The sequence below is a fragment of the Carassius auratus genome, chromosome 27 (assembly GCF_003368295.1).
Source record: "Carassius auratus strain Wakin chromosome 27, ASM336829v1, whole genome shotgun sequence".
NCBI lineage: Eukaryota > Metazoa > Chordata > Actinopteri > Cypriniformes > Cyprinidae > Carassius > Carassius auratus.
This window is the reverse complement of record NC_039269.1, coordinates 6,028,960-6,048,255: the sequence shown is the minus strand read 5'-3', so window position 1 is coordinate 6,048,255 and position 19,296 is coordinate 6,028,960. Positions and strand designations below refer to the sequence as shown.

The following is a 19,296-nucleotide window of genomic DNA, read 5'->3' as shown; positions in this document are numbered from 1 at the left end:
ACTAAAGTCACATCACAACAAATGAATGCATTCAGATTAATCCAGTCCAGCCACAGCAGTTAATTCTATATTTTAATTCAATTTGAATTTTTTAAATATATATATATATATATATATATATATATATATATACACTAATATACATACATCAGTTAATAAATAAATGACACACACACACACACACACACACATCAGGGTTATTACAATTAAATTAAAAAATATATAAAAAACTAAAATAAAAATATTTATTTCAGCACCATTCTCATAACCCGTTTAGTTTAACCGGAGTACTAAAATAATTAAAACTAAAATTATATATAAATGATATATAAATGATAACAGACTTGATGGACGTGAAAAAATAATACAAAAATATATATATTTTTTTAAAAAGACATTGTAAAAGTGCCAAAACGTCACCTAAAATAAAAAAATATTAATAAATTAAATAAAATATTAACAAAACGGTTACTATTTCAATTATATATATATATGTATGAAGTTAATTTGCAAAAACGGATAACTCTTAGTCTTAACTTTTAAAAAAAGCTATCACAATAAAAATGTAATAAAACAATAAAAACATGATTTTTTTTATTTATAAGTTATCAGTTGTTGCAGTTCTCTTCCATATATATATATATATATATACACACACACACACTATTTATTATATCAGTGTTATTTTAGTATCATTGAGATACTTTTAGAATTTTAACATATACTAAAAAAGGATGTAGATACATATAGCTATATATTTCTATAGCAGTATAAGTGAGGTACTAGTAAATAAAATCTGAATGAGTGATTTATTAATTGACTGATAATGTCGGGCTGAAGTGTTGCTGGACTCCATCTGTCTGCGTGTGACCTCGAGGTGCAGCATTCATGGCTTTAAGACTCGGCACAAACAACAAATCTCCCCATTATAGATGCCTAAGTGCTAATTAGTTCAAACGCAACCCCCACCCCAGCGTGTGGATTAACCCCCCTCCGAATCCCAGCGTGACCTAAACCTGCTCAGGACAGCAGGCGATGCACGGGTTCGTGTGCTCGTGTCAGACGCTGGTGACCTGCAGCGGAAATGAGGTCAACACAAAGAAACCACAGCTCATCTATGAACATATGATCTGGGATTATAACACACACCTCCTAACAGCCCAAATGAAAGAAGCTGGTGTCAAAAGTGACGTGAAATGTTGTGTGTATTGAACTCACCGTCAATCTCTAAGTTGTACATGCTGTCGTGTTCAGGGTAGTGACTCTGAGGACCGTCTCCATACAGCTGACACACACACACACACACACACACACACACACACACACACACACACACACACACACAAGGATTCATTACGAAAGTCACTGAGAAGTCATCACATCATGAAATATCAAGATTAAAGAAAGTTAACATTCTGAACTTCCCCTTCAGTGCACTCGCGACATTTACTGGAAGGAAAATTATTTCAATTCAATGCATAATATCATTTTAAGTTTCTTTAAATAATAAAAAATTAACATGAAAAATTACATTAAAAATTACAAAATTAAATAAAAATTTTAAAAGGTAAATAAAACATTTAAATTAAAAATAAAAAAATTAAATTAAACATTTAAATTAAACATTTAAATTAAAAAGAAATAAAAATTTAAAATTTAAAAAAGTAAATTAAAAATTGTAATTAAATTAGAAATTGAAATTAAAAGAAATAAAAATTGAAAATTGAAAAATGTAAATTAAAGATAAAAATTGTAATTAAAAATTAAATTAAAATTAAAATAAATTAAAATTGAAAAATGTAAATTAAAAATAAAAATTGTAATTAAAAAATAGAAATTAAAATAATTTTCTTTAAATAAATCACTCATATAAAGTTCTGGTCATATGGCTCCCTCATAATCCTGTTAAATAACCGTGATTACAATATTGATCAAAATAACCAGGATTATGATTTTTGCCATAATCGATCAGCCCTAATATAAACACATTATTTTTTTTTCTCCTGCAACAATCACATCAATCAAAAAGACTCATGCAACAGGGGAGAAAAAAACTGTTGATTATAATATATATTCTATATAAGTGGAGAGAAATGGTCATGAAAACTGAAATTACATCCTCCTTGTTTATGAGCAAAACATTCACACACGTGAAACGTCTCTAACGTTCATGAGCTCTGACAGGTGAGAGATCAGCGCTAGACACGCAGGTAAACATGAGCATCGCTAGCTACAGCGGCTAATCTGACCGACTGACCTACAATCACACGTCTGCTGACCGTCTCATCTACAGCTTTACACTAACAGAGTCTCTGTGTGTGTGTGTGTGTGTGTGTGTGTGTGTGTGTGTTCGTACCCGTGCGGTGAACGCAGGACCGTTCGCTTCTCCTGAAGCCCAAGAACCAGAGGCACTTCTTTCATCTAAACCTGAAAAACAAGCAAACATTATAGGAAATTATGAATTTGCCATTATAATGTATACTGTTTTATGTACACTAATGTTCAAAAACATGATTTTTTTAATCTGCATTTGTTTGTTCAGAAACCGTAAAATTCTAAAATATTATTAAAATTTAAAAAACAACTTTCTATGTGATTGTATTGTAAGCTGTAATTTATTTCTGTGATGCACAGCTGTATTTCCAGCATCATTCCTCCAGTCTCCAGATCTTCAGAAATCAGAAACATTTCTGATTAAAATCAATGTTGAAAACCATTCACGTGTTTTGCAGAAAATGTGATGCATTTTATTTTTCAGGATTCACAGATGAATAGAAAGTTCAAAAGAACAACATTTATTTGAAATAGAAATCGTGCGACACAAATGCACTTCTAATAAATTTAATGCATCTTTGATGAATAAATTGAATAGTTTCCTTAATCTTAAAATGCATCTACTTGATTTCCAACTAAGTATAGCATATACAACAAAAAGACAAATAACCATTTTATATTTAAAAACATGGGACAGAACGAAGCATGCACGAGTAGTGAACGAATACGTCGAAACGAAGCCCTGTAAACTTAAAGTCGACGAGTTGAGCTTCTTAAGCCTCTTACACACCAGGTTCTTATCAGTCAAGCAAACCACAAACACAAAAGCTGGAAAGATGCAGAACGGAAGAATTTTAAAGATCAACGGTGCAGAAATTTCCCCAAAACCGTCTCCCCTTTGATTCTCTGGAGAGAAGCAGCTTAATTGTGCGCTGATTTGCATAATTGCACATATTAATGAGGTCTCTGCTAATGCATATTCATAAGTTTTGTTTTGTTGTCTAATTAGACGGGGGGGAAGTGTGGAGTGATCACGCCAGCGCTGGAGACGGAGAAACAGAAGTACAGCGGACGAGTGAATTACGACTCGAGAGCCGTCGGTGTGAGAAACGGCTCGCAGGCTTGTGTCAGCAAATTAACCCAAACTACACACTCCACCGACGGAGCACAACCAGCAAAACAGGAAGAATTACTCAAGCTCTGCCGAGACGAGCTGCTCACTGCAAACAATGAGACGGAAATACATTAGGAACGCCGTTTTTAACAATGACTGGACTTCCTGTGGACGGCTCGGACTCCTACTGAGACGCCATCCACAAATACACATTCATATAATGAAATAGTTAAAAAAATATTTATGAAGGGTACAAAACACAGCAAATTATGGTTTAATCATAAACTTGTATGACGTGTGAATTAGTGTGACGTATAAACAATCAAAATGCAGAAATAAGGATTTAAACATCAATATTAGCTTATAATATAATAGTAACAAATGCTACAAAATTAATTAAATTGTATATTCAATATATTTGTATTATATATGTACATATTTATAAAAATATATATTGTATGAGTGTGCATTTATAGACATAATACACACATTATGTAAACAAATACTTTTATTTTGGATGCGATTAATCTTGATTAATAATTTGACAGCACTGATATTAATCAATATGCTTCAAAAAATAAATGCATACAAATAAAATGCATTATTAAATTATCAATGTTAGCTTATAATTAATAGTAACTGAAATGCAATAAAATGTAAAAAAAATCTATAGTTAAGAAAAAATATTATATATTTTATAGCACTAATATTAACCACTAAAATGCAAAAAATAGGCATTTCAACATCAATATTGCCTAATATTGATCCAAAAAATTTTAAATTATTTATCTATATATATATATTATATAACACAATACTAATTGATATACTGAAGAAAAAAAAAGATTAAATTATATTTTATTAAATTATATTAAGTGAATGCTCGATAATGGATAATTAAAATATAAAACAGGCAGTTAAATATCAATATTAGCTTATATATGCAATAATATCTGATATGCAATAAAAATAAAGATCAAGTGCATAAAATTATCAGATTAACTAAAAGCAATCAAGTATTCAAAATGTAAAACAGGCAAATAAACATCAATATTATAATATATATATATCATATAACACTATTCTAAAATAATAAATAACATAATAAAACTTTAAAGTAGTATACTATTGAACATCCCTAGATAAGATGCTGCCTATGTAGGGAATGAAAGGCAAGGCAGCTCACTAGTTGTGGTCAATGTTAAGCAAGAGATCTTGTTGATAACACTTAATAACATGAACAGATGAATAATTCACAAAGACACTTATAATATATATTTATAGCAGCCGGTCTGGTCAATTGTGATCCGGATCATGAGAGTCGAGGTGAAGGAAGTGAGATTGATATTTACAGCGATCCGTGGCGGGTGGGAGAGAAAGACAGAGATGAAAGACAGCTAATACTGTGAAATACAGCACGAGAAACAACAGGAGGGTGATGACATTTCAGCACAGTATGAAAAATACCCTCAAAAATAGAGGTGATCCATATTCATAAGCGCACTGAATATTCACTTCAATTAACAGAACTGATTAGTGGGTGGAAAAGTGAGGAATTCATTCAGAAAAAAGGCTCTTTTGCTCTCCAGGAAGCCAGAAAACTCTTTAGATTGCGAGCGAATGGCTGGAGTTATGAGACATTCCCCTCCGCAGCTGAATAAACAAAACTTTGCTCCGTGGCCTTTGGGCGTCTAATGACTCCAGCTGATCCACAGAGGACAGAGAGCTCTCCGAAACACAAGCACGCTTTATGTACACCGCAAACAGGTAGAGTTCGGAACGGGAGAAGAGATATCAAACCAATCAGAGCAAAGTTTAGGAATGATGCGGTGTTTCAGCTCTGCTCACTCAGTCTGTTAAAACACTCCTGGAGGAGGACAGGAGCACGGAGGAAAAGAGGTTCGGGACATGGTGTGAAACGGGGGACTTGGTTTAATCTGAGGGATCATTATTTTAACCAAATGGTCACCGTACCCAAGTGAACTCAAAATGTTTAAATCAATTAAAAAAATCATAAAAAAAAAAAAAAAGAAAATGTACAAATCAAGACATGTTTTTAAACTTAAAACGTGATGCAAAAAAATAAATCATTAAAAAAATTTAATTATTAAAAAAATTTTACATGTTTTTTACATGTTTTGAAACTTGACGCAAATGCAAAAATAAAATCTATTAATAAATCATATATATATGATTTATTAATAGATTTATATATATATATATATATATATATATATATATATATATATATATATCTAGTTTTTTTTTTTTTTTTTTTTGGGGGGGGGGGTGAACTCAATCTGTTTAAATTGAAAAAAAAAAAAAAAAAAAAATCAAGACAATTACTGGTAAACAATAAACAAGATAATATAAACTTAAATAATATTATAAGATAATATATAATTCAAATAATGGTAATTAACATTATAATTAAAACTGGTATTGAAAAAATAATACATTAATATTATGAATTGGTAAAATTATAGGTCTAAAAATTTGTCTCTAAAAAAAAGAAAAAAGAAAAAAAATGATGTCTAAAAATTAAAAACATATATTTTTAAAAAATACAACATTTTTCAAAATGCATTTAACTGGGCCCTAAGCAAGTGTAGACCGGCATTTTGAGTTGATTAAATCAGAAAATTTTTCAATTAAATAAAAAAAAATACTAAAAAAAGAACCCTCTTATTAAATATTAAAATATTGAAGGATTTAGTTAACCTGGATGTCTTGTGACCATTAGCCAATATCAGATAATCATGAACGATTGAAAATCGACAAGTAAACATTTCCAGTAAACACTTTTCAAGGAACCTCAAGTAATATTCGAGGTCAATGCGTTCAAGAACATTAAAGAAACCTTGGACTACATTGACTTAAACAGCAATATCAGCCGTAAGCGTTTTTAAAGCATGTTAAACGCCAGGCAAGAACGGTCAAACCTTTAATGAAAAACAAACATATATGGGTGGATTTTGTATCAAAGAAATCTAGACATTAATGACAGGATGTTGATTTATGAGCAGATGAATCATGGTTTTATTGTGTCATCCTGAGCTCTACCTGTCCGCTTCGACACAAGAGGCGTTAGAAGAGAGTGTGTGTCCCGAGGGGATCGTGAGCGAGTCGGTGAGCTCACAGTGACTCAGGACACACACACACACACACACACACACAGCAGAGCTATAATTACGAGCAGAGAAACGCCGAGCCGAACGAGTCACGACTACACGGGTCCCAGACACACAAACACATCAAAACATCACGCTCACACTGAAACAAACACCATTTATTACTACATCTCCCTCCGTGTGACTCACACACTCATCTCAGGTTAGTTTGATTTAGTCTGCATACTGAAAGGATGAGGATTTACAGGATTTAAAGGATATAAGATCAAGAAACACAGTGAATGTTGTTATAAGCTGTTAAAAACGTCCTCCTGATTCTTACAGCACTGCATTGCACTGAAAAATATCTTTACAGTATTGAGTTAAATACATTTTCAATCAGTTTTGTAATAAATGGCTGTGTGGCCTACATGACAAGTCGAAAAATGTTGAGCAATTAGGTTAAAAATGTACTTTACGGACAACTGAATCGCCATTTTTTTGTTTACTTCTATTATATAATGTTTGGGAAATGGCACAGCTTTTGAAATATCTAAAATTACACTCTTAACATCATCAGTCGGTCAAGAATTATAAACATATGGGATGATGATGATGGGAGAGCACCAGCCAATGAGAGAGTGTCGTTTGCACATAAGCTCCGCCCACAATCAGAGAACCTGGCAGTTCTTAAAAGCGCAGTGAAAATATATCTGTGCTTAACTTATACTTAGACTCCAGCTCACACACTGAATTTATTAGACATTAGCTAACATTAGACATCATTTAGTCGCATTGTACAGGGTTGCTTTAATATTTAGTCTATTATTTTTAACTATATTTTAAGTCAAATTGTAATAGAATGATATTAAATCGCAATATTTATCAGAAATATTTTGAAGCTAAATGCAAGGCAACAACAAAATAAAACATGATTTATTGTTAGTTAAGCACATCTCAGGACATTTTAATGTAGTATGCATATCAAAAGTCTAATATACTCAATATTATTTAGGGTTAGAGTTTTTACGGTGTGTGCAATGAGTGCAAGCTGTTAGCAATTCCCTAGATTTCTCTTAGTGTTCATTTTCTTCAGTATTGTGTGTCGTGCACTGAACATTATCAATCAGCTGTTTGGCCTCGATGATGAGTCAAAGGAAAACATTTAAAGTCCTTTCAGAGCAAATACATGAAGTGAAACGCTGAATGTTGTCACTGTAGCAGGAAGATGATTCTTCTTTCCTACTCATGAAAACTCTTTGCATTTCTCTGTATTTTTAACTCCAGTTCTGCCGTTATAAATATCTGACTTATTCTCAGTTTCAGGTGCTCAGTAAATGAAACTGTGGCCGGTGACAGACGCACACGGCCTCCTCAAACTTCAGAGCAAATCTCAATGCATCTTTGTGTCATAAAACACAATATCCTCCCACTCGAATCAACACAGAAGGTCAAACAATCGACTGATAAATTACAAAGCGCAAACACTGGGCAGGACTTTTCTCTCGCTATTCAGAGCTAAAAGAAAGCATGTGGTTTAGTCTTTGATGAGCAGATACGTCTCTGCTGGATTCAGTCATAACTCTCATATTCTCTCAATCAGAAACCATACGCTTCCCCACACGCCATCTATCCAGTTATGAACCACTTTTGAGCTTTTTGTGGAGGATTGTGCCGTTTGGACAAAGATACGAACCGTCTCCGGATCGGATTTCAAACACTGCATTAAATAGTTTCCGCAGAATTCAGAACGAATAAAAGACGACAGACGGTTCATGTCATTCTAAACCTGTATGGCTTACTTTTATCAGAAAAACACAGAAGTTGTTATTCTGAAAAACAACATTGGACACCATTGACTCTCACTCACAAGAATAGGGCATTGAACATCAAATCCGTTTTATTACTTCCCAAATTCAGGTTTTTCCCCATTTTTAATATCATTCTAGCAACTGTTTTAATTTAATGATTTAATTCAATTTAATTAATCAATAACCATGTCTAATTAATTGAAATCATCAAATGCATACGGTTTAAGAACCATTACAAGATTCAAAAGAATTAAATTTTTAGGGCCCTATGAAATTTAGTTTTATTTTTTTTTTCTGGATTCTGAAAATTTTAATAATCAAAAAGCGTGTTTAAATCGCTTCGTAAAATTTTTATAATTTTTTTTTTTTTTTTTACATATTGCCCTAGGAAATGTTTTATTTTTCAAAAACAAATTGAAAAACTGTTGTCTGTTTTTATTTTTATGGATTTATGATTTAATACAAATTAATTATTTTTTTTACGTTGTAAACTAATGTGGCATGACAATTTAAAACTTTCTTTTATTTTTTGGTGACAGTTGTGCTGAAGAATAAAAGTTTGCTGTTAAAAATGGAAACAATGGTGCAATAAATAGATACATTTAATTTTATATTATTATTTCTACTTGGTGTATATTCAACTGCACAACTCACAGTAATGTGTCACAAACTCTTCAGGTTAAACTGGACTTTTATTTTGGCAGGTTGTCATGAAGACTGAGACTTCACATTAAAAGACTTTGTGCAGTTTAATATTTACAGACATAAAGTGATTAAGCTCTACTTTTAAATTATTCATTAAAAATTCAATGTTACACAGTTCACCACTAACAGGAAAATATTATATCACGGTCTAATGCTTTGGTTTTAGATGAACACAAAACTATCATTAAATACACACACTTTCCGTGAAGCACGGTTCTGTGATCAGTAGTAGATCTGGTGGCACACCTTATGAATTAAAGCTTGTTTGGGTTAAACTGTAAATGGTGAAAAGCCACCCGAACATATTCAAACAAAAACCTCTGATTTCAAATCAAACAGAATGCAATTTCTGAATAACAGAAAGAGACTTCATTTGGGTGAGACGGTGACGTTAGCGGGGGGCTGTTTTGTGTGTTGTTTTAATGTTTGTTGACATTGTTCGCAGGGGTGAGAGGACGACTATCATTTCCCATCATCCCCTCCTCCGCCGTGATGGAGGAACGACAGCTGAGAGAGAGAATGACGAGGATCAAACAGGCCTCGCAAACACTCGGACCCTAACCACATCCACACGCATTTCATCCAAAAGAGTGAAAGTCATCTTCAGATTATATCACCCTCTCTGTATCCTGAATCAGTCGTTTCTATAATCAGTGTAATTTAGATTGCCTACCATACTGACTGCTGGGAACAGTAGGGCCTCGGTTTCTCCCGTTTGACACCGGATGAGGAAACATCTACCGAAGAAAGAGAGAGAAAAATAAGCAGAGAAAATGCATGCCATTGCTTCAAAAAAAAAAAAAAAGTACTAAAAAAACAACAAAATGCGTATTACAGATCTTATGCATCAGTAACAGTTGAAACATAACATTTGTACTTAAATGTAATTCTTCATTATTTATCTATTTAGGTTTTATATGATTTTTTTCCAAGTTTAAATTAAGTGTAAATTAAATTTGTGTTTATTTAAAGAATTAAAAAATTATAATTTTAAAATTGTATTGTTGTAAATTTAATTATAAGTAAACGAATAAATAAACATTAACAAATTAAGGAAAGTTTATGTTAGGGGTGTTATGGTTATTCAAAAACAAAACATGAAATGAAAATATATAATAATTCTTTTTTTTTTTTTTAAAGCAAAGCAACATCTCATTTTAATTTAGTAAAGCTGGAAAAATTATAAATGACCATAGGGACAAAAAAAAAAAAAACTTTCATAATTACCCAAACTTTAACTACAATTAAAATTGAAAATATAAAATCTATTTTCAAAACTATAATAGTATCTTAGTAACGTGTGTATACATATTTACACACAAATACATATATATATATATATGTATTCATATACATTTTCTATTCTATTTGTATTCATTTTGAGTCTATAATTATAAATTATTAAAGTTAAAGGCCATAAGGTACAATATAATAAACACCAGCCTTTACTTCTGACTCCCTCACAGCACGGTTTACTGCAGGTCACACTGCTTCACATTTGATGTCAACTATCCACAAACTAAAGAGAAGAGTTTCTTTGACTTACAACACTGAAGTCCAGCAGGTCGTTCAGCTCCATGTCGGTCCCCGCTGTCGCCATCCTGGTCCTGATCTACTTCTCTCTCTCTTTCAGCTCAAACAGGTTTATGATCCTGTAGGGAAGGAGATGCATAACAGACAATCATGCTTTCAGATCATTTACGGACTCTGGGTCTAGTAATCAAATCTGACGTGAACGCATATGATCTAAAATAATCCGACTGCCGCTTCTATCCGAACAATGACTCTACATTACAGACCTGCTGTAAGAGAGTTTTCCCAGAATGCACCACATCTGAACTCAGTTAACCACCAAAAGAGACCACCAGCGAGTCTCCGGTCCATAGCGTCAAATATCAAGTTTACGTCTATACATGAATTTTTTTTTAAATTATAGCTAACAGGAATGCAAGCTCTTATAAATAACATTGTTTTAATTTCTATGCAATACATGCTTTTCAATCTGAAATATTGAAAGGGGAAAAAATGGCAGCTTTCAGAAGACAAATGTCATCAAACAGAGCACTGCGATTTTACACTTTTCTTTAATTCGTGAAGCAACTCATTAAACATCCGAGACAAGAAAAGCGAGAAGCCTTATCCAAAAACTGCTCCAATAACAGCTTCACTGGAGTCATAATCAGCACCTCCATTGATGAACATCAACAGGTAGATGACTATGAAATATTAAAAGCCACAATACTGGCTTTACTTTCACTTTTGGGATGCAGTTTACACTGACAAAAGAATATCCAAAAGTGCTTGGGGCATGTAGCATGGAAATATCATGATGTTGAGCATTAATTATGATTATACTGCAGTGTTTTTAAACACAGCTTCACTGAGGCTCCATTTCTTTGTTCAGAAATATAGTAAAATTGTGAAATATTACAATTTCAAATAATTGTTGTAATATACGTTCAAATTTTCGTAATTACTGTCATAAATGTTATTTTTCAGGATTCGTAGTTGTATAGAAAGTTCAAAAGAACAGCATTTATAAGATGATGACTATTTTGTTACATTATAAATGACTTTACAGTCACTTTTGATCAATTTGAATGCATCCTTGAATAAAAAAAAATATCAATTCCTTTAAAAAAATACCTGATTTTAAGTAATGCTTGAACAGTAGCATCTGCAATGCAAACACCATGGTTTTAAGGACAGACGCCATTGGGCATAAAATCCCAAAGTGCTACACCATTTTTTTAAATGCAGTGTAATTACCATGTTATACATTTCAACACAGTGGATAAAGTAATGTTTTTGAGCATGCATTTTAGACTTGACATTTGTTACATAGCACCAGTGTATGACCATCCTTTGGAGTCATTTTGTACATTTCTATTGATTTGTTTACTTGTAGCATGACAATGCATGCAATATCTTTAAGAACACAATGTAAACACAACATGATGAACACTCAGCACACACACACACACACACAAACACACAAGCTCCATGTGCTATCATAGTACTCCTTGGCATTAAGCTTCAAAAACACGTGCAAGTGCAGCATTATAGATCCAACATTCAAAAGAGGAAAATAGCCCACAGGACTCAACACAAGCATGATCAGCAACAGGCCGAGACACATGAAGACTTTAGGCCACGTTCACCCTAGATAGTGAACAAGACCCCCCCACCCCCAACATCTCCAACACAAAGAAACACACGGCCCTCGACACTAAGTTTGAAAACTACACCAGAACAACAACAAGAAACACTCCAGATGGCAGAATAGAAGTCATACAAGTGCCCAAACACCTCCACTAGTTTTCCAGAGAGGACAAGAGGGGCGAGACATTCCCAAAAGTGGAAAAGGGAAAAGTTACTTCCCAAGAAAAGTCAAATAAGCAGACCGTGGCATTAGAAGAACTGAAAATAGCAGGAAACTCCAAACACAACGGATGAAAAATGCTTCAAATGTACTTCGCAGATGACTTCATTTAACCCAAGTGCAAACTTTAATCTGTTATAACCATCAAAAAGTTTAAAAACACGAATTGCAGCAAATATACAAGCGAAAGAGGCAGCAGATGTTCTATAAAGTTATAAACACAGTCCCTCTGGGAAAAACGAGCTATACAGGGGTTTTAAACTTGACATTGTTGCCAATTATTGAACAAAGAAGCCGTTTCCTCTGGACTCGAACCCCGCTCACACACACACACACACACACACACACACACCGAAGCTCACAGACAAAACACTTCACACACATTTGCCGTGCAGCAAAAGTTCATTAATCACAACAGATGCGTTAAAGTAAAAAAAACGTGCACGTTTTCGCGTGTAAAATCGGATAAACGCCGTAAATACTCACCGTTCCTCGCGTCACGCGCGCGGCATCCAGCGGGAGAGAAACGCGCTTCAGCCCGAGAGGAAAAACAGAAAAGTTGGGGGACAAAATCCCCCCCCAACCCCTCCGCGTCTCAGGTCCCGCTAATTCACGGTGCGAAACGCGTCCAGTCTCCCGCGAAACACGAACAATCCGCGTCGAGAGTTGTTACAATGTAACCGCGCTCAAATGTAACTCTGTCTAGAGTTCTATTCTAATTCTTCCGAGCGCTACAAATGTAACATCTCATCTTCCGAGGAGACATTTTAGCACCGTCCACATTGTCAGCTCCGACAGTGTATCCCTCCGCGCTGAGGTTATAGCGGTGTCCGATTTCAGACGCCCAGAAAATTAGGACTGCGTTTATAACGCAATTACTTTGATATTTACAATACACTTAACACGAATAAACTGCGAAATGATACGGGAAGCAGTATTTCCAACTTTATCGTAATATGAGTAGGATTTTGCTGTAAATTTTACCGGACTAGATTAACGCGCGGAATGCGACGAAGCACAGTTAAAGACAGATGGACTGAAACAGAGCGAAATGGAGCGATAGACCCACCGAGCCGACCAATAGGGTTCAAGGAACGTTTGATTGACATATTCGTTGGCCAATGAAAACACTAACACTAAAGCCAAACCTCTTTTCCCTGCACACCCTACCCAGGTTTTAAAAGAATGGCAACAGGAAGCCATGGAAGACTGTATACTTTTGTTTTACGCAAATTGTTTACCGCTAATTGAGCGGTTGAATTGTGATTGTACAAATTCAGATTCGTTTAGAAATTTATTCGGATCAAATTAAAATGTTACACAATGATAACAATTAGGCACGTAAAATAATAATAATAATAATAATATATATATATATATACACATACACACATATATACGTATATATATATACACCTTACTTTATTGTGAAACTGGAAATTTTTGTTAAGATAAATGATACAGAAAACTAAAATTAAATGCACAATTTTAATACATATCTATTTATATGCCTTTTGATCCCACATTCCCTCATATGGTGAAAAATACTCTTACTTAAGATAATGCATGACATATTGATATGCTTTCAAATGCAATAAACCTGTTACTTTTTTCACCTTGTGTTTGTTAAAACAGCACGCTGGTGTAAAGGCAGTGTTAGCACTTCCTAAATCCATCTTAGATGGAGAGCTGACACCTTGGATAATCTGAAACTGAATGGGCCATAATCAGAACTGAAGCGAAGCAAATGGCTTGTGGCTGGAGGTGTGAACAGGACGTTTAGGGGCAGGAAAGAAGAGGAAGCGCCGACATTTGGTGTTGTGGTGGGAAAACAGAAGCTCCACCTCTTCGCTTCAACTGGTGTTTTTTTGAGGTCACTGTGGTGCAGAAACCACACCAGGGGAGAGATTAATATGAGCAAACACCAACCTGATGATTCATATGTGTAATATATCTGTCCTCAGGTGCTGACAGTGAAACTGTGGCATTTACAAATGAAAATGAGTCCAGGTAAACACTGACATTAAAGTCACACACGAAATCAAAATCCACGCTGTTTACGTTCTCGATTCATGGGCCTGACTTTAGAAACATCAGAGTGCAAAACAAAAATGTTTTTCTTCATAATCTTTCATCAAAGTGTAACATCTGTTTTCATGTATTTTATTGTTTTCAAGAAATCGCAATAACAGAAAATTAAGCTATCATCCGTCATCAGATGCAAAACTCTCTCAAAGTTTTGAACACACAGTCTTTCAGAAACGTCTTAATAATGCTCTCAAAATATTAGCACAAAAACATTATTTATACGCCATTTCTGTTTTTCTGAAACATTTTAGTTGGACGTTCATCTAACGTTTTCTTTTTTCAAATGTTACTTTAGAATGCTCGCGAAACATTCTGAAGTAGTAACATTCAAAAAAACATTTTCCTTGCATAACAAAGAAAAAACACGCAGAGAACATTCAGAAACAAGGTTTTCATAAACGTTCTGTAGAACATGTTTTTGTTTGCTGGGAATATTTCTGTAGAGGAATAAGAAGTGCTTTCCAAGTGCTAGGCCAGAACTGAGAGTTATATAACACACATTTCAGAATCCAATCAAAAGGATAAAAATCAAGTCTCTCTTTAATCGCTGATATCCTGATTCATACATACGTCACATTACTGAAGCAAAATGGGTTTTGAATGCTTCATATTGCAGCTGAATGGCAGATAATGCAAACTGGTGAAGATTAGATTCTGCATTCCTCATCCAGCTAGTTTTAGACACTGAGTTGATAGATATCTCTCTCTCGGGCTTCGGTCTGCTGTGATTGTGAAGGTTTAGTGCTGTATTTGTGGAAGGAGCAGTCGAGACAGCAGCATCATGTCACTGGAACACAAACACAGACGCTCAGAGAGACATGTCGATCAGTTTAACCCCAGCATGAATAGAGCTGTGTGTGAGAGCTGAACCCTGCGTGCGTGGGGGGTTTACTAACGCTTTCATCATGTTGTGTCTTCACCAGACACCAGACATCCACTATACATTGTTTCAGTCATTCGGTAACTCACTCTAATAAAATAAATCCTTTTCAAAATGAGCGCAAAAATTTAATGCATTGACTATTTTTATTTATAGAATCATACCATGGTAAATAGATCACTGTATTATTTAAAACTCAATTATGCATTTAAACTCAAACCAAATTAAAACAGACCAAGAAAGACAAAAAATGTAAATCTAATACGAAGCAGAAAAATTTATTTGTGCATTTGCCACATGCATCACATTTCACTCAACATAAAAAAAAACTATACTTTTCTTATTTCAATAATTTTATTTAATAATTTTATTTGTAGGATTTTACCATGATAAACCAATTATGCATTATTTATTATTTGAAATGAAAATAAGCTTTTATTTGTACATTCGACATGCATATATATATATATATATGAAAATTCGTAGCTTTTTTTAATATATTTTTATATATTGAATGTATATTTTATTTCTACAATTAAACCATATTAATGTATTATTTTAAACTACATTAACCTTTTTAAACTCAAACCAGATAAAAACAGGCAAAAAAAAAAAAAAACATGGTATAATTCTATAATTAAATCATCAATTATTTTATTTTAAAATGTATTTGTAGAATTTGACCATGTCTAAACACTAAATTTTTTTTATGTTTTACAGAAAAAAAAAGCTAGTGCTGTTTGCCATGCAACATTTCCATAGAGCTGTTATGCATAATTATTATTCGCTGAAGTCTAATAGTTTAGAACAGTTAGATGTTACGTTTCACCTTTGAAATGATGTGCTGTCCAAAGCTAGCACGCTTCTCAAATGCCATCCCTGCTCGCACAAGCTCATCTTGTGGTCTGTGCTGAGTGCTGATGTTTATACTCGCAGGCGCTTGACTAGCTGCTCTGTTGAGTCGATGGGTCTGTGAACGCTCAGGACTGAATGCAGGGCCAGCTGCGTCTGGCATCAAGTGCATTCATCAGGGTTCGGAGAGCATCGAGCAGGAATAGCTAACTGAAAGCATCCGCCAATACCGTCGAAACCATAGCAACCAGCACCTCGCACAAGCGACGCATACAAGAGACGAGATACGCCGAGAAATACAATGGACACAAGACACACACCATGAGATGGTCCTGTGAGATCTGGAGACGGACCGGGGCAGCTGTGCACGACATGAATGGACTGATGATTGCAAAAATATGTTTTACAATTAAAATGGAATTCCACAATCCTTGAGATAATAAACACTTGGCAGAAGAACGTCATTGAGAAGGACCTTAATAAACCTGCATGTCACAAATCAAATCAAAATCCAAGATGTGGATGAGTTTGTTTCTTCATCAGGTTTGGAGAAATGCATCAGTGTCTCATCAATGGATGCTCTGCAGTGAATGGGTGCCGTCAGAATGAGAGTCTGATAAAAACATCACAATAATCCACAGCACTCCAGTCCATCAGTGAACATCTGGAGAAGACAAAACCTGAAACACATCCAGCATTAAGATGATTTTAACTCAAACACATAGAGTCTATAATCCAGAATAACACTTCCTCCAGTGAAAAAGTGTTCTGGTCTGAATCAGGAGAGAAATCTGCACAGATCAAGCAGCGTTTAAACAGATCTAAACAAATCTGTTTCACTGGAGGAAGTGTTATTCTGGATTATAGACTCTATGTGTTTGAGTTAAAATCATCTTAATGCTGGATGTGTTTCAGGTTTTGTCTTCTCCAGATGTTCACTGATGGACTGGAGTGCTGTGGATTATTGTGATGTTTTTATCAGCTCTCATTCTGACGGCACCCATTCACTGCAGAGCAAGTGATGCAATGCTACATTCCTCCAAATCTGATGAAGACACAAACTCATACTGATCTCTGATGACCTGAGGCTGAGAGGATTTCCAGCAGATTTTCAGACAACAATAGTGTAAATTCTGCAAAAGTGAATCAGTCAGTCAGTTAATCAGAAGTGCGAGTAATTGTTCAGTTTCCACCGGTGATTAGACATCATCTTGCTGAAAGGAAGGCTGACTAACAGGTATCTGTGCACCTGAGACTGCAGAGTCATATCACCGTCGAGGGCTTTCCACCCTGAAACCCTCACACAGAGTTACTGCAAACAGGAAGTCAGCGGTCATGTGACCCAGATCAAACCCTCGTCTGCGGAGAGAGCCCAGCGCTGCAGCTCCACACACATCATCAATGCATTACACTTATTTCAGAGCATTATTTATGAAACGACACTCAGAACCCTTTTAGTAGCTGGCATGATCCTGAGTATAAAAGTAAACGGAGTGGATTGTGATGGCTCAGGTGTGTGTGTGAAGTGTGTGTCGTATCAGACATCACAGTGTTAATGTTGTGGGATGATTCTGCACCTGCTTCTAGCGAATCTCGTCTTTGATGATATGCTGGCAGCCGTGTGTCTGGGCTCGTGGTTTATAATTCTCAAGAAAACCAAGCAGCGTTGAGAGGGACAGCACACACACACACACACACACACACACATGCAGCGAGACCACCGTGCAAACTAGTTCAAAGGGGCTTTTTCTAGCTCTAGTTCACACACACACTACTTCCTCTGACACTTGCAGATATTTCTCAAGACAGCGCATGCATCCTCGTCCCGCAGGTTGGGAGCGAGTTTTAAGGTACACATGAAAAAGCACAGGTTTCTGAAAACTCCTGGGTGCCCAGCTAACAGAAACGCATTCAAAGAACGTTGTGCTAATGTTCACTTTAAGTTATAAACATGTGTTTTCTGAATGATCTCTAAAATGTAAAAATTTCCAGTTAAAAAGATAAAATAAATCTATACAGATGTTAAGGGAACATTCCATTGTATCACTCTGTCAAGATTATGGGACTGTTACATTTTAAAGTTTTCTGAACATTCCGAAAAAAAAAAAAACAATTGTAGCAAACGTTAGACGAGATTAAAACTGACGTTTCAGAAAATAAATTCCATGAACAATGCATTAATAACGTTTTTGTGCCGATGCTTTGAAAACATTCTATTAACGTTACTGGAACATTGAAAAAAATGTTAGATCAACATCAAACTAAAGCGTTTTAAAAAAAAATGTTTCCATAATGTAACATTTTGAAAAACATGAAAGACCAGATAACTTTGAATCAACATTCTATTAACAATATTAGAAAAAGTTTGAGAAAACATTGCGAGAACGTTTCCTGTCAGGATTATTAAAAGATGTTCCATGCACAGTGCATAAATAACATTAAACCCCGCTTTGAACAAATGTTCTGGAAAAACCTTTGTTCATAACTTGGGGAGAACTTTGCCGGAATGTTTCCTGTCAGCTGTGGTGCTTGCAAGAGTTTTTTTTTTTTAACAGGTCCTGCACCATTGCATCTCTGAGATCTTCTGGTCTCCAGATGAGGTTTTTTCCACATGTTTTCTGCTTTGTTAAACAGCAGAACTCCTCTCCTCAAACAACACACGTGATTTTGAGGAGTCATTCTCCTCTAGTGCAGCATCTCCCAGTCACATCTATCAAGATTACACACAGAACGAGAAGCAGAGATTGATGGCTCTTCCTCTGAGCAGATGTTGGTGTCCTCAGGCTGGGCTTTCAGCATTTGTCCTGTATGCTGGGGTTCCCTTGATGTAGTTTTTGGGGAGACCCGGTGTGTCTGAACACCCACGCTCAGGTTACAGTACACGACACACACTTCCTGAGCACACACACTCCTGCAGCTCGACACACAGCTACTGTGCAGCGCTGCGGTCGCAGGAGAGGAAGTGTGTGTCAGAGCAGAGAGCTTCATCAGCTCTATTAAAGAGCCACCAGATACCTACCGACTGCAGCGAAGAGCCTCATGCAAAAGAGCACAAGAAGAATAAACACTATGCAAATGTT

At 35.0% G+C, this 19,296-nt stretch overlaps 1 protein-coding gene across 6 annotated transcripts in view; it reads right to left on the bottom strand.

The window, feature by feature from the left end:
* LOC113045215 (transcription factor E2-alpha-like) overlaps positions 1-13,147 on the bottom strand; it is a 34,895-nt gene extending 21,748 nt beyond the window's left edge. Inside the window, exons 1-5 of one of the 6 annotated variants that reach the window (XR_003275963.1) lie at positions 12,883-13,146; positions 10,561-10,666; positions 9,688-9,751; positions 2,357-2,427; positions 1,219-1,285 (exon numbers count right to left, since the gene is read on the bottom strand). Coding sequence is in view for 5 of the 6 variants with exons in the window: in XM_026205436.1 (XP_026061221.1) it covers positions 1,219-1,285; positions 2,357-2,427; positions 9,688-9,751; positions 10,561-10,614 (256 nt within the window). In the remaining variant the exon portion in view is untranslated. Of the gene's footprint in view, positions 1-1,218; positions 1,286-2,356; positions 2,428-9,687; positions 9,752-10,560; positions 10,667-12,882 lie in introns of all 6 variants that reach the window. The other 5 variants (XM_026205436.1, XM_026205435.1, XM_026205438.1 and 2 more) reach the window with 5 other exon arrangements.
* Between the last annotated feature and the right edge of the window lie 6,149 nt (positions 13,148-19,296).